The following is a 20,863-nucleotide window of genomic DNA, read 5'->3' as shown; positions in this document are numbered from 1 at the left end:
TGTAAACACTGCCTAAAACTGGCAATTACAAGCCAGAATTGCAGCAGGGAGTGGCAGAAACAGCACAGAGGGGCACAGGAAAACATAATGAATAGAATGGTATGCTTTTTATTGTAAGAATTTTAGACTACAGATTCTCTTTAAGAACTTTAAGGCAGGTTTGGACTTTGTACCAAATAGTAGCCTATACCTCCTTTTCCACACAAAATGTTTATCTTTCCATAGTTCATCAGGGACATCTGTGAAGCGGAAATCAAGAAGAAGCCTCTACACACTGTGGCAACGACAGTTTCCTGGCTGTTTTAGCCAAGGCTATGACAGTTTCCTGACTCTAAATCTTAATTTTGTTGCCAAGCAAGCAGTATCTTCCTCTGTGTATTAAAAAAAACCCTTTTAGCCTATACATTGTTAGTGGGAGTGTTTATAGATATTGGAATTTTCTGCTGTTTTTTCATGCGTGCCAGCACTAAAGATGCTGACTTACAGGCTCACAGAGGATCAAACAACATGGACAAATTCCACACCGAGTATTAATGATTTCTTGTTCTCTCTTCTAATGTTTTAACTTCTCACTTTGCTATGTCTAGATTTACTTTTCCTCTACTTCCATCTTTTGATAAAGTTGCTCTTTAACCCCATTGAGAATCTTTGGGATGTGCTGGGGAAGAATTTGCAGGTCTGATTCTCCCATGATCTCTTATCTTGCCAAGAAATAATGCAATTCTCAACAGAAATAAATGTTGCGACATTGCAGAGGCTCATCAAAACAATGCCCCAGCTTGTGCATGCCGTCATCAAATCTCAAGACAGTCCAACAAAATATTATAGGAGGTGGTTTATTTTTTGGACAGACAGTGTATGTTCCTAGTTCTGTCTATGTTGTGTATGTTTCCTCTAATGTGCAGGCCTCAACATCTTTATTTATAGAAAGTGTATAATTCTCATTGCTTTGAAGTCTAATTATACAGTTCTTAATATTGTTCACTATTTACTCTATGCATTACAGCTGGAAAGCACAGCATCAATCCTTATGCCAAGAGGCTGTTTGAATGGCAGCATTTTCATTGACAGCACAGTAGGAAATAAAACATTTTTTGTAGTCACCTGGCAAAATGCATTACTGGATATCAGGCTAAAAGATCCAAAAGGAACAGTATATACTGCAGTGAATTTCACCAGGGACACGGTTTCGAAATCTTCAAAGCTTGAAATCCTAGGAACAGCGGAGGTAAGCTGTATTTAAAGTGTATTCAAACTCTGAATTTCCTCTTTGTTCTAAAAGATTAGTCAAAGCATGATAACCATTAGGGGAAAACATCTTCATTGCAATTAATGGCAATCCTAGAAAAAAACCCTGAACATTTAACTGGATTTCAGGGAGCAAAGAAAGGGTAAAAGCATCTTTCTTTTCATATACAGGTAGAGCCACCTTACTGTGAGTCACACCTACTGATAAGGCACTGATATAGATAATTACACTCTGATGTAGCTAAATAAACAAACATACCTCAGTGCAGTTGATTTCTAAAGCATTTCTATGTGGAATGAAAACTTTTTATTGTTTACCATACAAGAGTTCAGGTCCATTGGAAAAAATAATGTCTTTTTTTATCCAAACTCTGGTTTCTAGCATCCTTATCTCTAGCATCTGATCATCAGCCTGGACACAAGCAAAAAGGTTGTGCAACTGAGTGCCCTAATTCTTAATTCGATTTCAGTTTTATATCATATGGTTTATTTGTTGCTCCTTCCAGTGGTGCTTGCTTTTTAAAATAAACTTCAAGGCAGAAGAGAAAAAGATTGGTAACATTTAGGAATGAAAGAAAAAAAAATAATAATTAGAAAAATAGATTTAAGGACAACTGTAGTGAGAGGTATGTGGAGGCCGCCACATGTATTTCCTTTTAAGCAATACCAGTTACTTGGCTGTCCAGCTGATCCTCTGCCTCTAATACTTTTAGGCATAGACCCTGAACAAGCATGCAGCAGATCAGGCGTTTCTGACAGAATTGTCAGATCTAACAAGATTAGCTGCATGCTCGTTTCTGGTGTGATTCAGACACTACTGCAGCCTAATAGATTAGCGCGGGGGGGGGGGGGCAAGAACTAAAAATGTTTAATAGGCAAAGAGCTCGCTGGGCAAATATATTGCAAGTTCTTTACCCTCGGGGGGGGGGGGGGGGAGAAGTGATAAGTTTAACTGAATAAGGCAATACTCCCATTGCCTAATTTAAGAACTCGCCAGCACTTATCGCTGGCAAGTTTGTAAATTGAAGCAAAATGATGTGCAATCTTGCGCTTCTTATTGCTGGTGAATGGACAAGGTCTATGTACTTAACACTTAACACGATCCTCTGTAGCTTTTTTCAGCCTGGCTGTCCGGCGACTTTAAAATAAAACAATAAAGGAAAAGAGAAAAAGCGCTGGATCATGAATTATGTAGAAAAAAGTTTTATTCACACGCAATACATCATTGCACTTACTAGACATAAATGTTAAAATCGCATCTCAAGGGTAAAAACCCTTGATGAATTTACAAATTAGTTTGTAAATTGCATAGGCCCCCCAGGTTTGCAAAAATATCTGTGTGGGAGGTACAAGGTAGCTTCCTTAGAGGGTCTTTGTCAGGCTTATATCTTTCAACATGCCACCTCTTGAATACTGATGAGTACAGTAATTTTTAAAAGGTTTTTATTAAATAAAGTAAAAAAAAATACAGAGATGCCATAAAACTGTATAGAAAACCAATAAACAGTTTGAGGCTCATACAACAAAAGGATAGTCCAGGCCCCATAAACACCCCATAAACAGGACAGACACTAAGGTGGCCTACAAGATTTATAAAGGAGAATAGATTCCTTGACAGAGTTAACTTTGAGGAGGCCCAGGTTCCTGGATAGGCCCCTACAGATGCACACGGATTTGTAAAGCACGGAAAGGGGGAGCTTCTGGTTCAGCATGGGATGCTTATTCCATAGGAGTGAGCTGATATAGACGGGGAAGATCAGAGCTGCCTCCAGATTAAAGCACCCGGTTGTGCCAGGAGCGTAGGACCACTGAGCCAATTAAGCTACCCTGGAGGCCTGATAATATTGGAGCAATTTTGGGGCACGTAAACCTCCTCTGAGCTTGTCCCTGGCTAAGAACTAACAGCTGATCCAAGGCTGCCTCCCACTCCCCAGCCAAGATAAAAGATATTGTGGGGCTGAAGTTTTTTTGTCTGGGAGAGATACTCTAATTAGGAGGGAATGGAAAAGGTAGAGAATCTTGGGGAGGGAGGTCATTTTAAGGGCATTTATTCTGCCAGTAAGTGTTAAGTTGTATTGTTGTAATTCCCTGAGTGACCCATGTATTTTGTTATTCATAAGAGTGTAGTTTGCTGATTAGAGTAAATTTAAGGAGGGGGTAACAATTACACCAAGGTACTTCACCCCCTTCTGTTATAGCTTGAACTTAAAGGAGGCAGCCAGGGAGTCTTGTTGGATGTGTGACATTCTGAATGTCAGGGCCTTAGATTTGGCTATATTGACCTTAAAGGACAGAAATACTGCACCTGCGCAGAACACTGCAGGCCACGTGAGCAAAGGTGCAGAAGATGCTGACCTGGTGAGGTCGGCATCTGCAACAGAGGGGATCCCAGGACACCGGAACTGCGGTGAGGGACAGATAGGCTGCCAGGGGCTGGAGGAAGCAACAGGTAAGTAGATTTTTTTTTCAGCTCATAGCTTTCCTTTAAAGCCAGAGACCTTTAAAGTGCAGAAACCTTAAATGATTTGGAAAAGTGATGGGAGGGAGGTATGGGGGCTAGACAGAGTGAAAATCAAGTCATCGATAAATAGGGCAACCTTAAATTCTTCCCTGCCCTGTCTACCCTGATGCCTGAGACCTCTGGAGAGCACCTCACCAGTATGGTCAAAGGCTCAATACATAATGCAAAAAGGAGGGGGGTTACCCCTGCCTACCATTTTTGATAGGGAAGGTATCTGACATCAAGTCCATGTTGCAAACAAAGGCACATGGCCCCATATCAAACCCTTTCACCCTGTTAAGGAACTCACCACCAATACCACATTTTTGAAGGACCAGTCTCACATATCTCCAGTCAACACGATCAAAGGTCTCTTCAGTAGGGATGATCGGAAAGGGCGATTTCTATATCGCAGAATTTCCGAATTCAGTCAGAACGAAATTCCGTAACCGCTACATTCCGACGGTATTCCGTGGAATTCCGCATTCCGGGGTACAATTTCAGTAATCTTATTATCATTTTTGAAACATAGGGACCTAGAGGTTGTTCCATGCCGGTCATTACAAATTTTTTTTTTTGAGCAGCAGGCGTAGGCCATGGGACCTAGAGGTGGTTCCACAGCGGACATTCAAATTTTTTGGGGAGCAGCAGGAGAAGTTGTAAGCAGCCACTGGTAGCAATAGGTGGTGCAGAGGTAACGACTGCATCGGGGCCCTTGGGCTAGAAGGCCCCCAAAGGGGCCCAACTGCAACTACAGTATTAGCTCTTTATTGGTCCTGTGCTGATAATATTCACTTCTATAGATGCTTTGAATGGTAGTAATCATTAACACACTGTTCCCCATCCACCTCTGACACTGTGTTTGTCCTTGGTGTGGTTTTAGTGTGCCGCATCAATTGTTATGTATAAAGTGCTTGGGGGCCCCAATGTAAAACTTGCACTGGGGACCAGAGCTCCTTAGCTACGCCACTGGTTGTAGGCCATAGGACCTAGAGGTGGTTCCACAGCAGTCATTACAATTTTTTGGGGAGCGGCAGGAGTTGGCGTAGGCCATGGGACCTAGAGGTGGTTTTACAGCAGTCATTAACATTTTTTGGGAGCAGCAGGAGTTGGCGTAACAACTAATATGGGTCTGTCTCTCCTCTCTCCAAAACACCAGATTAAAAACCCACAAGCTTCGTGAGTGACTACTAGGCCTATTCGTAACTGTCTGTCACACGTCTCTTATATACAAAATGGATGGGATAGCTGATGATAGGTAGCTAGGGAGCTGGTTGCTAATGTAGGATTGGTTGGTTTTTGTTAAGACTCTAATAGGTGCTGAAATTCCTATTTTCATGCAGAAATCCTGGTGTTTTAACTTTTAAGCTCTGCATAGAAATTCCGCAAATACCGTTTAGCGCTATGGCTTTTTCATCGGAACAGAATTGCGAATTTCCAATTGGATTCGCGGAAATATCAATTCCGCGGAATTCGGTGAGTATCCCTACTTCTCAGCATCCAGAGAAGTGGACACGTTACCTCCACCAAGCCCACTAACCCTCCTAATATTATCTGTGGTCTGCTGGCCCATCACAAGCCCAGTTTGGTCAGAGACAGAGTGGAGCACTTTTGGTAGAAGCGAGTTCAGCCAGCCGGCCAAAACCGTAGAAAAGATCTTGATATCAGAGATAACAGAGATGGGTTGATAGTTTGCGACACCAGCCGAGTTGCCCCCCGGTTTAGGGATGGCCACAATTGTGGCCTGAGGCAACTAAGGGAGAGCCTTCTCTGAGTCTGATAGAACTTGAACTAGAACTGTTGAATAGGGAAGTCAACTGAGATCAAGAGCCCCTTGATTGTCTTATAAAAAAAGTGCGTTGTATCCATCTGGGTTGGGGCCTTGAAGAGTTCAAGGGTCTTGACTACTTTAGACACCTCCTTGACTTTGATTGGGACTTTCAGCAGCTTTCTATTGGCTAGGGGAAATCTGGGAATGGGGATATTGAAAAAGGAGAGAATATTGGGAGAATGCACTCCTGGCCCAACCACAAAAAGTGTGAAGCGTGCAGAGCACCAGTACCCTGGTACCACAGGAGATTCAATAGAATGTATTTGTCGAACACCGCACCACTTCAATTGTTAATCTTAATTTATTGTAGCATAAAAGTACAAACACTAAAAGAACTGTAGAGCACTTCTTTTTAATGTCTGTACTTTTCATGCTACTATACATTAAGATCAACAATTGAAGTGGTGCGGTGTTGGGCAACGCTTGCCTCCGGGAGATGAACGAGCAGCCGTTGCGAGAGCAAGCTGCTCTTACCTGCTGTTCTTCAAAGCAGGTGATCCACCATCGAAGCAGGTGGTTTCGGACTGAACTGGGCACTGCTAAAGAACTAATTACTATAGTGCACACCCCGCGCAAGGGTAATTCGGGGCAATCGTAATCGTATTTAATGCCACAGGGTGAGCCATCAGACAGCTCACCCTGTGCCCAACTCTCCGGTGACGTTCTAATACGTACGTCCCGCCGTGACCTCCGTCACTGCCTTGGATATCCTCTTCTTACTGGGAGCCCCAGCAGAAGCCTCTTTGAATGTTCCGCTTTCACTAGGTAGACCAATGAGAATAATTGGTGCATTGAGAATAAGGATTATTCTCATTGGTCCACCTAGTGGATGAATGGGGAGTCCCAGCTGGACATTCAAAGATGGTTCTGCTGGGGCACCCAGTAAGAAGAGGATGTTGGTGGTAGTGGCAGAGGTCACTGCGGGTCCTGCAGGCAGCAACAAATGTCAGGAGGCAAAAAACGGCGGGTGATTGATGGGACCAGCGACCATCAAGATTTAAATAAGAAGGAAGAATTTACAGATGAACTAAAGGAGTAGAAAGAATAAAGTAGTGATAGATGAATTAAAGGAGAAGGAAGGAAGATGAAAAAGTAAAAGATGAAAGAAGTGACAGATAAAAAAAAATAAAGAATAAAGAAAATGTGTTATTCTTTCTAATAAAGCTTTGTGTTTTTTTTATTTACTTTTTACACATTAAATAGGTATAGGGTTAAATTTGACCCTCTATATCTATTTACCTGGAAGGGGTAGGACATCAGATTCTGCAAATGCCTCCCCGAATATATGTGCACCCCCTCACCATGCAGTCACTCCAAATAAATAGCGACCTACACCGCCTGCAGCTAGTACAGAAAGCTGCCACAAGTTAACAAGCCAACCCCACCTTTGCCACATAACACCAATCATTTGCTCACTAAACTGGCTACCCATAAAAAAAAAAAAGAATCATTTTCAAAATTGGCATGCTAACATTCAAAACCCTACATGACCTAAGCCCTGGATACCTGAAGGATTTGTTGCAACTACATCACACCTCCCACAACCTCAGATAAAAAAAAAACAATAACTTGACCACACCCAGAATAGAGTTGGGCCGAACGGTTCGCCTGCGAACGGTTCCAGGCGAACTTTGGGGGTTCGCGTTCGCCTGCATCAGGCGAACTTTTGCGGAAGGTCGATTCGCCCCATAATGCTCTATTAGAGCAAAATTTTGACCCTCCATATCACTGTCAGCAGACATGTTATTGTCAAACACTGCTCTCAGTGCTAGAGAACCCACCCACCCTCCCTTCAAGCTAGGTCCTTTATACCATTTTACTCAGTTGTCTTCCTACACTAATTAATTATGGGACAGCTGGTACACACTCTGCTAGGGAGATTTTAATTGCACCCTCCCTCCTCCCTCCTCTCACCTCCCTCCTACCGGAGGGAGGAGGGTCTCTCCTGCCAGGGAATTATACTATTTTAAAAACCAGTATACATCATACCATAGCTGGTACATTATACCATAGCTGGGAATACATACATGAGTATACATCATACCATAGCTGGGAATCAAACCCAGATCTCACTGTGTGGTGGGCACGTCACCCTAAGCACTGTACCACTACAGAAGTAAGTGAAGCTAGCCTAAAATTTAACATATATGCTCAATGCAATAGAACCATTAGGTTGCTTAAAGGAGAACTGTAGTGAGAGGTATATGGAGGCTGCCATATTGATTTCCTTTTAAGCTATACCAGTTGCCTGGCAGCCCTGCTGATCTATTTGGCTGCAGTAGTGTGAATCACACCAGAAACAAGCATGCAGCTAATCTTGTCAGATCTTACAAAAATGTCAAACACCAGATCTGCTGCATGCTTGTTCAGGGTCTAGGGCTAAAAGTATTGGAGGCAGAGGATCTGCAGGATAGCCAGGTAACTGGTATTGCTTAAAAGGAAATCAATATGGTAGCCTCCATATACATACATATAAAGGGAACCTAAACGGAGAAGGATATGGATATGGATATGGATTTTTCCTTTTAAAATAATACCAGTTGCCTGAATCGCCTGCTGATCCTGTGTCTCTAATACTTTTAGCCACAGCCCCTGAACAAGCATGCAGATCAGGTACTCTGACTGAAGTCAGACTGGATTAGCTGCATGCTTGTTTCAGGGTGTGATTCAGCCACTATTGCAGTCACAAAGATCAGCTGGACTGCTAGGCAACTGGTATTGTTTACAGGAAACAGCCATATCACTCTCAGTTAAGGTTCCCTTTAAAGGAGAACTGTAGTGAAAGGTATATGGAGGCTACCATATTGATTTCCTTTTAAGCAATACCAGTTACCTGGCTATCCTGCAGATCCTCTGCCTCCAATACTTTTAGCCCTAGACCCTGAACAAGCATGCAGCAGATCTGGTGTTTGACATTTTTGTAAGATCTGACAAGATTAGCTGCATGCTTGTTTCTGGTGTGATTCACACTACTGCAGCCAAATAGATCAGCAGGGCTGCCAGGCAACTGGTATAGCTTAAAAGGAAATCAATATGGCAGCCTCCATATACCTCTCACTACAGTTCTCCTTTAAGCAACCTAATGGTTCTATTGCATTGAGCATAAATGTTAAATTTTAGGCTAGCTTCACTTACTTCTGTAGTGGTACAGTGCTTAGGGTGACGTGCCCACCACACAGTGAGATCTGGGTTCGATTCCCAGCTATGGTATGATGTATACTCATGTATGTATTCCCAGCTATGGTATGATGTACCAGCTATGGTATGATGTATACTGGTTTTTAAAATAGTATAATTCCCTGGCAGAAGAGACCCTCCTCCCTCTGGTAGGAGGGAGGAGGGAATAGGTAGAAGGGTAGAAGGAGGGGAGGAGGGAAATTAAAATCTCCCTAGCAGAGTGTGTAGCAGCTGTCCCATAACTAATTAGTGTAGGTAGGCAAATGGTATAAAGGACCTTGCTTGGAGGAGGGAGAGTGGGCGGGTCCTCCAGCAGTGATGTGTATTTCACTCAATTAGGTGTGGCTCCAGGTATTAGAGCTTTTGAAACATGTTTTCTATCATTTTTCCAGTTGATAGAATTTTTTAAAACTTTGAAAGTTCGCCTCCCCATTGAAGTCTATTGCGGTTCGCGAACTTTTTCGCGAACCGAACCTTTCGCGGAAGTTCGCGAACAGGGTTCGCGAACCTAAAATCGGAGGTTCGGCCCAACTCTAACCCAGAACACAACTAAAAACCTTTGAAGCAGACATGTGTCTGGAAGGATGCAGGCATGGCTCATGCCATGGGCACCACAGCACCCCTGCAAAGCACCCAGCAAAGCCTCGAGCTCTGCGAACCCCCCAGCCCTGCAATGTGCCCAGCAGAGCCCCCAGCCCTGCAAAGCATCCAGCAAAGCCCCCAGCCCTGCAAAACACCCAGCAAAGCTCCCAGCCCTGCAAAGCACCTAGCAATAACCCCCAACCCTGCAAAGGTCCCATCGAAGCTTCCATCCCTGCAATGCAAAGCACCCAGCCCTGCAAAGCAAAGCCCCCAGTCCTGCAAAGTGCCTTGCAAAGCACCCAGCAAAGTAAAGCACCCAGCCCTGCAAAGCACCCAGTCCTGCAAAGTATTCAGCCCTGCAAAGCAAAGCACAGTCCTGGAAAGCAATGCAGCCAGGCCTGCAAATAAAACCCCCCAACCTGCAAAGCAAAGAGCCCAGCAAAGCCCCCAGCGCTGCAAAGTGCAATTTTATTGTTTGCCATAGGTGCCATATTACTCATATAAGCATCTGCTTTGGAGCCAGAGCTTTCTGTTTTGCTGCCCCTTCCTTCTGGAATGCCTTGCCAAACTTAATCAAGAAAGCTCCTACCCTGGAGATGTTTAAATAAAAAGTGAAACGCCACCTGTTTAGTCTGGCATTTATGATCACTTAACTTTTTCCCCTGTACACATCTCTATGTATTGATGTGAGACAAGCTTATGCGCTTGGGGGCCTATGGGGAAATAGCACTTTACAAATATTTTTGTTGGTGTAGTTGTAGCCCACAGAATGCATGTGTACTGTACAAACTCCATCTTGAACTGTTGCCTAAGGGATCGAGTCCTAATCTCTGTCTGGCAAAAGTCTCTATACAAGGCCTTAGACAGCATACACACTTATCCATGCAAATTCCGCATGCAATGTTTTGTGTTTTTCTGTTTTGAAATATTTCTGCTTTTTGTCATTTGATTTCCCTCCTGCAATTTTTAATGCAATTTTTCAGACTGGATTTTGTGTGCAATTTACATGAGACTATAGCTAATTAACTGTAAAATAAATGCATTTTGGGGGGGCATTTCCATTCACTTACATTAATTGTGAATCGGACAATGCACAAGAAAAAAAGGAACACTGCATTGCAAATTAAAGATTCCAAGAAAATTGCTAAAAAATATACAAAAAAAAAATGCAGGTCCAATCTAACAAATGCAAATTTACAATTACAGCTTATACTTATTTGACTGCCCCAGTCCAATGACAATTTATTGAAGTCTCCTTTAAAATGAAATTGCTTTAGGGAAATCCCCTCACTTTTTGTGCCAGTGCCAGAGTCTGTAAGAATATGAAATGAACAAAAAAAAAATGCAACCGGGACAAACACAGCAATAAAAGGAGTACAGTATAGCTAAGGGGGCTATGTTATATTGATAGAGTTATTAGGTATACAAAGACAGAGAAGATCTCTTTTACAAGGAATTAGATGAAAAGAAGATTGTAACAGATATTGTAGCTCTTGCGAAAGGTTTTTTTTCCCTCTGATGTATCGCTAAAATAAAGAAAGAAATATGTAATAAATACTGTGTTTTCTTCCCTCTGTAGTGGGGACAATGGGATTACAGTCTTTGCAACACTAATACAGGAAGCCAGTCTCTAGGCATAATTGTCAACACCAGAGCAGCTGATGAAAACGTGCCTCCAGTCACAGTAACTGCCCATATGAATACATTAACAAACACCTACCCTGATCCAATGGTGGTCTACGCAGTTGTAAGTCAAGGGTTGTTACCTGTCAAAGGAGCAAATGTCACAGCGATTATTGAGCCAACATCCGGAGAACCAATTTTTCTGGATCTTCTGGACAATGGAGCAGGTAACTGCAAACCGTGTTGTCATATTCATCTGTTCCTAATTTTTATATATGTTATAGCCAAATCCCAAAGTTGGCCATGTAAGGATCTGATAGGCCAATATGCAAAGTGACTGACTGATGCGGCCAATTCCAGAAGAACATACTCCTTTTGAATGTTGGCCAGCCAAGTCCCCTGTCCTCTCATCTCTCTGTCTACAGGGAGGAAATATACAAGGCAGTCCGTCCTGTACTCTCTCCCTCCCTGTTGTGTGTTTTTTGTATGTTTTCATACAGCTGTGAATGCCAGAATACCGGCAACACAGGTTGCATTAAAGCTAAAGACACCACACACACACAGCAGGAAGGGACAGACTACAGGCATGCTGGTCAGGGGACGAAGCCGGTGAATGCATATGATGCTGCTGAAACTTGCCTTTTCTTTAGGACTTAAGGGCCCTGTTAATAACGTTCAGTATTCTGCAGTTGAAAAAATATCAAAAGTATGTGAAAAAGTACTGCCAAAATTATTTTGAGTATTTTCTTGCTTGCTGGTGGCTTACAAGGCATTTTATTGCTAAGGTGGGAAAATATCACCTAGGAGAAAACTTAGGTGAAAAAGTGAATTGCATATGGGCCATTGTGTCATTTCTTGTTCTAGCTGGACAATTTTTCAAAGTGTAAGTGTAACAGAGTTATTATTATTATTTATATAGCACCGACATCTTATGCAGCGCTGTACAGAGTATATGTTGTCTTGTCACTAACTGTCCCTCAGAGGTGCTCACCATGTAATCCCTACCATAGTCATATGTATGTATAGTGTAGTGTATGTATCGTAGTCTAGGGCCAATTTTTAGGGGGAAGCCAATTACTTACGGTATCTGTATGTTTTTGTGATGTGAGAGGAAACCAGAGTGCCCAGAGGAAATCCTCACAGACACGGGGAGAACATGCAAACTCCTTACAGATGTTGACTTGGCTGGAATACAAACTAGGGACTCAGTGCTGCAAGGCAAGAGTGCTAACCACTACGCCACCATACTTCCCGGGTAATTTGAATAGTGGCTGCAATAGCCAGCCACGTCGCATATTGGCCCGTCAGATCCAGAAGTGGCCAGACTTTGGGCTCTGGCCATAAAGCTTTACCGCAGGCTACTTCCGTAGCTATGTATTGTTCAATTGTACTGCTGCGCTCTCCAGTCCTGCAATAGAAAACACACTCCACATAGGGCAGTATTGTTCAAGTTCTATGCCCCCAAATAACACCAGTGTTTTGTGCTTCCCCGGTGTCATACACTTATCCCTCGTCCCCTCTCACTAGATGCTCACCAGATTGTTACCACCTCAGTTTTTCAGGTGGATCTTAAGCATATCAATGTATTCACTTGTTCCTATAAGGCAAAAAAAGAGCTCCACATAGAGTAGTACAGTTCAAATAAGGTAATTCCAGTGCTATAGACACTCCAATCGTGCAACACCACCCGCTGCTCGTGTTCCCGCACCAGATGTAGCCCACCTACGTATACAGGTGGATACTGCGCTTTTTACTCCAATCACTTCAACGATCCTCAGTAGTTCAAACAAGCCTCTAGCAAGGGCTTTCCATTTATTTTCACTAAAATGTTGCTCAAAAACATAAAAACAAGAAGACGCATATAGCGTATTACTGACAACAATGCCTCAGTGCGCAGCCAAATTATTGCACTTACGCCTCCTGAAGCACTCTATGCGTATTGTACAGGTGGATGCCAATGCCCATCCGTCTGGCTCCCGGGTTCGCTCCGACACTTCCGCGTCCTCCCGTTCCGCCTTCACGCCTACTCGCAGGGTATATCCTTAGACGCTTCACTGTTGACCGGCCGGTCCGTGCGCCTCTCGATCCTGTGCGACGTCAAACGTACAGCTCCGCTCGTAGCTATGTATTGATTCTATATGTACTGAAAATACAGTAAAACCTTGGATTGCAAGTAACTTGGTTTAAGAGCGTTTTGCAAGGCAAAAGCACAAACTGTTTACACCTGTCACATCATTAGAGATGGCCCGAACATCAAATTTTGGGTTAATGAATTGCTGCAAACGTTTGTGAACTGGCTGTTCGCAGCGGGCTCCATAGACATCCGCCAAATTTAACATTTAATAATAAAAGCCCCCTTATATGCTTGAAACACCAAATTTACAGAGTATGTGGAGGGGGACAGTGGGTACAAGAGGACTTTTTTTTTCAAAAAGACCTTATAGTTTAAAAAAAATCAATTTTAAAGTTTATTAGGAAAAAGTATACATTTAAATGCAGTAAATGACAGCTAATGTAGCATACCTAACGGTAGTGTAAGTTTACGTATATCAAAAGAAAGAGTAATGAATTTCATGATGATGTTTCCAGGGGGTCCGTACGCAATGCGTACGGCCCCCCTGGAAACCCCTCCGGAACGCTTTGGGTTTGGGCATGGATCGCTATACAGCCGTAATATGGCTGTATAAAGATTCCTGGCAACTTTACCTATTTTTGGAAACAGTGTAGGAAATAAAAAAAACATGACATGGGGTACCCCTTACCGAGCCTCTTTAACCCCTTGGGATAGCCAGAATGTGGAGCCCTGGCCGAGTAGGTCTTCGTACCCTGAGCTATACCAGCCTACATGGTCCATAGTATGCGGGGGCTCCAGGGGGGGAGGGTGGTCAAGCCCCCCCTCCCTTGGAGCCCTTGTCCAATTCACGGACAAGGGTCTCTTCCCCACCTCCAGTCCACCAGGAGGAGGTGGGGGCGATGACTCCCTGGGGGAGGGGGTTCATGGTGGAATCTGGGAGTCCCCTTTAAGAAAGGGACCCCCAGATGCCCACCTCCCTCCCAAGAGAAATGAGTATAGGAGTACAAAGTACCCCTTACCCATTTCAACAAAGGGCTAAATGAAATAAAAACCCAGCAACGAGAAAAGTCCTTTATTAATCTTATTTAACCAGAAGTACTTACCTGCACGTTTAAAAAAAAAGTTCCCACCCCAATATCCTCGGAAAAGGTCCCATGCCAATACCCTCTATCTTGTGACCTTCTTTGAACATTGATTGAAGATCTCCGGGCACCCGATGCCACACACCGCTGCACCGTGCACAGCTCTGCTATACTTAGTAAAGCAGAGCTCAAAGCATCTTTGAATTTTATTCCAAGGCTCTCCATTGGTCTAATAACAGACCAATGGGGAGCCTTCGAGCCAAATTCTAAGATGCTTTGAGCTCTGCTATACGTAGTATAGCAAAGCTGCATCTCCCTCCGTCTCCCTCCTGCGCAGCTCAGCTCTCCTCCCCACACACTGCACCTATCACCCCTACCTACACTGGCACCCTGGAGCACCCTGATAGGTCTATGGGTGCTCCAAAGTGCCAGTGTAGGTGGGAGCCATAGGTGCAGTGTGCGGAGAGGAGAGTGCAAAGCAGTGGAGGAAGACCGAGAGAGACGCAGCTCTGCTATACTTATACTTAAAAATGATATTATAAAAAGTGCTAACTGAGTTTTTTGCCCTCAATTTTTCAGTTCTTGTTCAACAGTTTTATGACTCCACACTTATACAAGAGCCAACTAGGCTTAAAATGGTGATCAGAAGTATGGTACATTGCCTGAATTATTGAACAGAAACCCTACAGACATGCACTGAAACAAAAAGTGGTGTACTGTTAGCAGGGCCGGATTTACCATAAGGCACTGTAGGCATGTGCCCACAGGCACCTGATGATGAAAAGGTGGCTCACTACCCTCCCCTAGTGCCTCCCTCCCTCCTCTATACAGAGTCCCGACCGGAGCATAAATGAGATCCACTAATGAGATCTCTCTTCAGTCCGGGGCACCATTAGCAACTTAATACTTAGTGTACCTCTGTGTTTACTTAATACTAAGGGGCACCTGTAGCTAGCTATGATGGCATGGGAAGTAAAGGAGATGGGACAGGTTCATGGAGGGTGAAGTCTAGGGTGCCAGGACATCTGTGCCTATAGGCTCCTGTGATGTAAATCCGGGCCTGACTGCTAGTTCTTCTGTACCATTATTTGAAGATATAAATATGTGTTTGAATTGTCACAGCTCTCCAATGCATTTGACACAGCATGGAGTAATTCTTTCTTTTTTTTAGGCGAGTGAGGGCTGATTCACACTGCGAGAGATTTTTAAACGCCAGAGATTTTAAAAGCTCTTGCTAATGCAATCCTATGTGGGATTTTTACAAAATCACATTGCTCCAGTGTGAACACTTACATAGGATAACATTAGCAAGAGCTTTTAAAATCACAAGCAGAAAAGCTCTTGTAGTGTGAACCCTAAGTGTTTTCAAAAGAATTTTCTTCAAAAAAATAGTGAACAGCCAGTTTACCGTATTAGAAATAAGCCCAATAAGATAATCCTTCTTGGCCCAAATAATTTTTAGTAATCCCATCTAAATATTTATTATCCATATGCCCTGTTTCCACTGCACACCTTTCAATGTAGTTTTACTAGCACCCGACTTATAAACAGCCTACCTATACAAATGGCCTGGAAATGTGAAATTTGATTCTGTGGAAAAAACATTTTTTTTTTCAAAAAGACCTTGAAGTTTTTAAGAAAATATTTTAAAAAATCCATTAAAAAAAATCCAAGATTTTTTTTAAAAAACTGGTAAAATGACTTTTTCTGCAGTACACTGAGGTGACACAGTGGGGGACAGAGGGGGGCACTGAAGACATGGAGGAGCAGAGGTGACACGGGGGACACTGAAGGCACTGGGAGCAAAGAGGAGAGGCAAGGGTTGGGGACAGAGATGGCACAGCATTTCGGCAGGTTAAGAATGAGCCAGCAGTCCCTACCTCTTTCATTAACTGGGGACTACCTGTATTGCAATGATATGTACTTTCTCATAAAATGCCTATATTGTGGTTTCCTCTATTGTTGTCTGCTGTGGGATGCATTGCTATCTGCAAACAATGCTGCATTTTGGCATTATTGCTTTTCCATTCTATTCTGTATGAGACTTGATTCGCACTGTGCACGTTGCAGAACGTACGTGTTATACATATACAGCAGTTGGAATAATGTGATCCGCTACAACGCAGAAATATGAACAAGCCCATAGAACTGTATGGGCAGTGAGCTACCACTCAGAATGTTCTGCAATGAAACTGACGCAGAATGATAGGACCATTAGGCTTTCACAGTGGGAGTTGTGCTGCGTTTCCTGTAAAAACATGAATGCAACGGAACAGAAATAGGGTGCCGCATGTTATCCGAGTGTTGTGTCGCATACAGTAATGCATGTAGTCATTGAAAAGTATGCTTCACTGTTACTGTTCAGATTCAGTCATCGCCCAACGTGGATCGGGACCTGATTCCTTGGGTGACATTGCAGAACCAAGCCTGTGCAGATGTGTCATTCACTTACTAAGTGGGGGTGGCTAAAGAAGCATGGGAGTGATGTCAGACAGCCATGCAATTAACAATTTAGTGCGCAATCTGCATGTTTTGCTGATGGCCTCATGGCTACACCCTCCTCAAAAAAACAAAGGCACCAAGACAGGGCCAGATATACCTCAGTACCCTTGTAGTAAGGGTACCCACATTACAATTTTTTTAATTTTGGTTTGATTCGATCAATTCTATCCAATTTTTTCGATTGATGAAATTGTTCAATTTAACACACACGTGTGTCCGAGATTGCTGCAATTTCGGTAAAAAAGATTATACATGTTGAAAAAGTTGGTTAGTTAGAAAACTCTCCTATGGCAACCTTTCACTCAAAAATCAACTTTTGATCATTTTGCATTTTCATAGAACTACATTTTCCACTGTGACATTTATCACCATAATTTCCATCTCTGTACAACTATCAATATCTCATGCAATCATCATTTGGTGTTTAGCATTACAATTACCACTGAACACCACATTGCTACTTATAACTAGTGTTGGGCGAACAGTGTTCGCCACTGTTCGGGTTCTGCAGAACATCACCCTGTTCGGGTGATGTTCGAGTTCGGCCGAACACCTGATGGTGTTCGGCCTTTTAGTTCGGGTTCGCCCGAACTACTCAATGCCCGGCCGAACAGGGCCCCTGTTCAGCCGAACAGGGCCCTGTTCGCCTGAATACGGCCCCCCTATGGGGTCGCAGGCATAAGGGGGGAGCATGCCCCGATCGTGGGGGGGGGTCGGAAATTCCCCCCACCCCCTCTGCTAGCGCTCACCCCTCTGCCCGCTTCCCCATAAAAAAAGTTGGCGGAAAGTTAATAGTACCTACTAGTGGTGGCTGGCTGGCTGTGGTGAGATCATGAGTGAGGAGGAGTCCGACTAGTCTAGGAGACGCGTTGAGGCCGGGCAGCGGGCGGTTCAGCGGTAGTACCCTTGTGGTACTTCCGGCCTTTCTCTGACCTCACGTCCTCTACGTGATGACGCATACGAGGGTACGCGTCACGCGTACCCTCGTATGCGTCATCACGTAGAGGACGTGAGGTCAGAGAAAGGGCGGAAGTACCACAAGGGTACTACCGCTGAACCGCCCGCTGCCCGGCCTCAACGCGTCTCCTAGACTAGTCGGACTCCTCCTCACTCATGATCTCACCACAGCCAGCCACTGCCAGCCACCACTAGTAGGTACTATTAACTTTCCGCAAACTTTTTTTATGGGGAAGCGGGCAGAGCGGGGAGCGCTAGCGGAGGGGGTGGGGGGAATTTCCGACCCCCCCGCGATCGGGGCATGCTCCCCCCTTATGCCTGCGACCCCATAGGGCCCCCAAAAGCGGCATGTTCGGGGGTCTCATTGACTTCCATTGAGTTCGGGGTTCGGGCCGAACATGCCGAACATCTGGCCCATGTTCGGCCGAACGGACCCGAACCCCAACATCCAGGTGTTCGCCCAACACTACTTATAACTGCATTTACCACACTTGAATTTGCTACAAACACTCAATGATTTCTGTTAATTAATAACATAGATAAACCAAGTACAATGCAGTAATTTTACGCATCCAAAAAACCCACTATTCCATATATTTTATTTTCATGCTACATGCCATAACCTACTCTTTCTATATTTTCATTACATACATATACACACACTCTTTCATAATTCCATCCTTTTTGATGTTTATACAAACAACAAAATATGGTATGTACTGAATAGTTATATGCAATTAATTCTGGTTGAATACTTTTTGACAATCCATCACACACACACCACATAACTCTTGATAAAGTTGGGCTGAACGTGTCAACACTTCCAATCTCAAAAAATCAAGAAAAACTGGATATTCAAATCAGATTTCCCCAATCGAAAACACACACACACGCACGCACACACACACACACACACCTTTCTATTTTTTGGTACAGAACCTTTTAATTTCATGGTACAGCGAATCGTTTTAATCAATTTGGGGTAGAATTGAACAGAAAAATTATATTGTGTGTGGCCACCTTTAAGCTAGCTCTGTTGCATTTATATGTAAATCCTTGGTTAGGTTCTTATTAACACTTATATTTACATTTTATTTTTAGGAGCTGATTTTGTAAAGAATGATGGTGTTTATTCCAGATACTTTACTTCCTTTAAGACAAATGGAAGGTACAGTCTAAGAGTGAGAGTTGAAGGTGTGAAGGGAAAAAGCCGTCTGGCTGTGCGCCAAAGTCGAACACTTCATATTCCAGGGTACATAGAAAATGGTAAGATCACTTTTACTCTTCCTAAAGAAAATATTTACTGATGCATTAAAAGTGTACCTGTAAAAAAAAAGGGAAGAGCTAGAGACTTACCTCCAGTAGACTGGAGCCTATGCATAGTCCAGAGGCTCCATTCCGCTGGCCATGCCGTTCAAGGGCTAGGATACTTTGAACATATTTGACAAGCTTTGCCAAATAGGTCCTCCCTATAAAATATACAATGGAGGTGTGGGTTCACAGTGTGTAAAGCCTCGCACACACACATGAACAAAGTCAGCTGAGGCCACTAATAATGACCGCCTTAGCTGGTAGTCAGGCGTGTGGGCGGGGAGGGTTTCTATTTTGCCATACTGTACTGGGGAAGGTGGGAATCTAGCTTGCTATACTGTAGAGGGGGGGGGGGGGTAGCGGTACATTGTGTGGGACAGTGAGGGCATTTAGCTTGCCATACTGTACGGGGGGGGGGGGCATAGCGGTAGCTATACTGAATTGGGGGGACAGAGAGGGTATCTAGCTTGTTATACTGTACTGGGAGGGTGTCTGGGTGGCTATACTGAGGTAGGGGAAGGGTATTTAGCTTGCCAAATTGTACTTAAGGAGGGGAAATATGGGTAGCTATATTGTATTGGGGATATGGAGAGGGCACCCAGCTTGCCATACCATATTTGGGGGGGAGGGGGGGGGGAATCCGGGTAGTTATACTGTATTGAGGGGATGGGGAGGGCATCTAGCTTTCAGTATTGAGGGAGGGGGGGGCATTTGGGAAATTATATTAGGAAGACGGGGGAGGATTTTTGGCGTGCCATACTCTACTGGCGGTGGGGGCACCTGGGTAACTATACTGAATTGGGGACAGGGAGGGCATCTAGTTTGCTATACTGTACTGGGCGGTGGGCATCTGTGTGACTATACTGTATTGGGAGGATGGGGAGGGCATTTAGCTTGCTAACTACACAGAATTGGGGGACAGGGAGGGCATCGAGCTTGCTATACTGGGTAGCTATACTGTATTGGGGAGGGGGGCAGGGAGGGAGCCTAGCTTGCTATACTGTACATGGAGAGGGGGACATCGGGGTAGCTGTACTGTATTCGGGGAGCAGGGAGGGCATTTAGCTTGCCATACTGTACTGGGGTGGGGGGCATCTGGTTACCTATACTGAATTGAGGGGACAGGGAGGGCATCTAGCTTGCCATACTGTAATGGGGAGGGGCATCTGGGTAGCTATGCTGTATTGGGGGAGGGGATCATTTGGATGCTAATACTGTGCTGGGGGAGCATCTGACTACCTGTACTGGGAGGGGCATCTGCTGAAAGGTGGGGGGGGGGGGGGCATCTGGCTAACTTATACTGTTGTCTAGGGGCACATGGCTATTTAATTATTTTATTTTGATGCACTTGACTAAATACTTTTGTCCGTAGGCATGCACCTGTTTATTTTATCTGGATACTTGTGACTAATTCATATTTTTATCTGGAGGCAGATGTGACTATTTATTAATTTTTATCTTTGACCCCTAGTTACTGAATTATTTTAGCTGGAGGCATGTGACTACTGCTGTTGTTATTATTTAGTATTTATATTATAGCACTGACATCTTGTGCAGCGCTGTACAGAGTATATTCTCTTGTCACTTAACTGTCCCTCAGAGGGGCTCACATTGTAATCCCTACCATAGTCATATTTCTATATATGTATCCTATAGTGTATAAATTGTAGCCTAGGGCCAATTTAGGCCGGGGGGGGGGGGGGGGATTAACTTATAGGTATGCTTTTGGGATGTGGGTGCCCAGAGGAAACCCACTGAAATATGGGGAGAACATATAAACTCTGTGCAGATAGTGCCCTGGCTGGAATTCAAACCAGGGTCCCAGCGCTGCAAGGGGAGGGGGGTATTCCTTTATCTATAGGCATGTGAATATGTCATTGTTTTATCTGGAAGCATTTGACTATTTAATGTATTAATCTTGCAGCACATGGCTACATAATTCTTGTACTGTAGCAATAAAAAGTATGTGAACCCTT

General features: G+C 43.9%; 1 protein-coding gene across 1 annotated transcript in view; it reads left to right on the top strand.

Moving 5' to 3' along the window:
* Positions 1-20,863, top strand: part of LOC137521090 (calcium-activated chloride channel regulator 1-like) — a 136,439-nt gene that overhangs the window by 87,652 nt on the left and 27,924 nt on the right. The window contains exons 10-12 of the mRNA XM_068239875.1: positions 1,007-1,228; positions 10,918-11,188; positions 18,678-18,842. Of these exons, the coding sequence (XP_068095976.1) occupies positions 1,007-1,228; positions 10,918-11,188; positions 18,678-18,842 (658 nt within the window). The remainder of the gene's footprint in view (positions 1-1,006; positions 1,229-10,917; positions 11,189-18,677; positions 18,843-20,863) is intronic.

This window comes from Hyperolius riggenbachi, chromosome 6 (assembly GCF_040937935.1).
Source record: "Hyperolius riggenbachi isolate aHypRig1 chromosome 6, aHypRig1.pri, whole genome shotgun sequence".
Lineage (NCBI taxonomy): Eukaryota > Metazoa > Chordata > Amphibia > Anura > Hyperoliidae > Hyperolius > Hyperolius riggenbachi.
The sequence above is the reverse complement of the archived record's forward strand: the minus strand, read 5'-3'. Positions and strand labels throughout refer to the sequence as shown.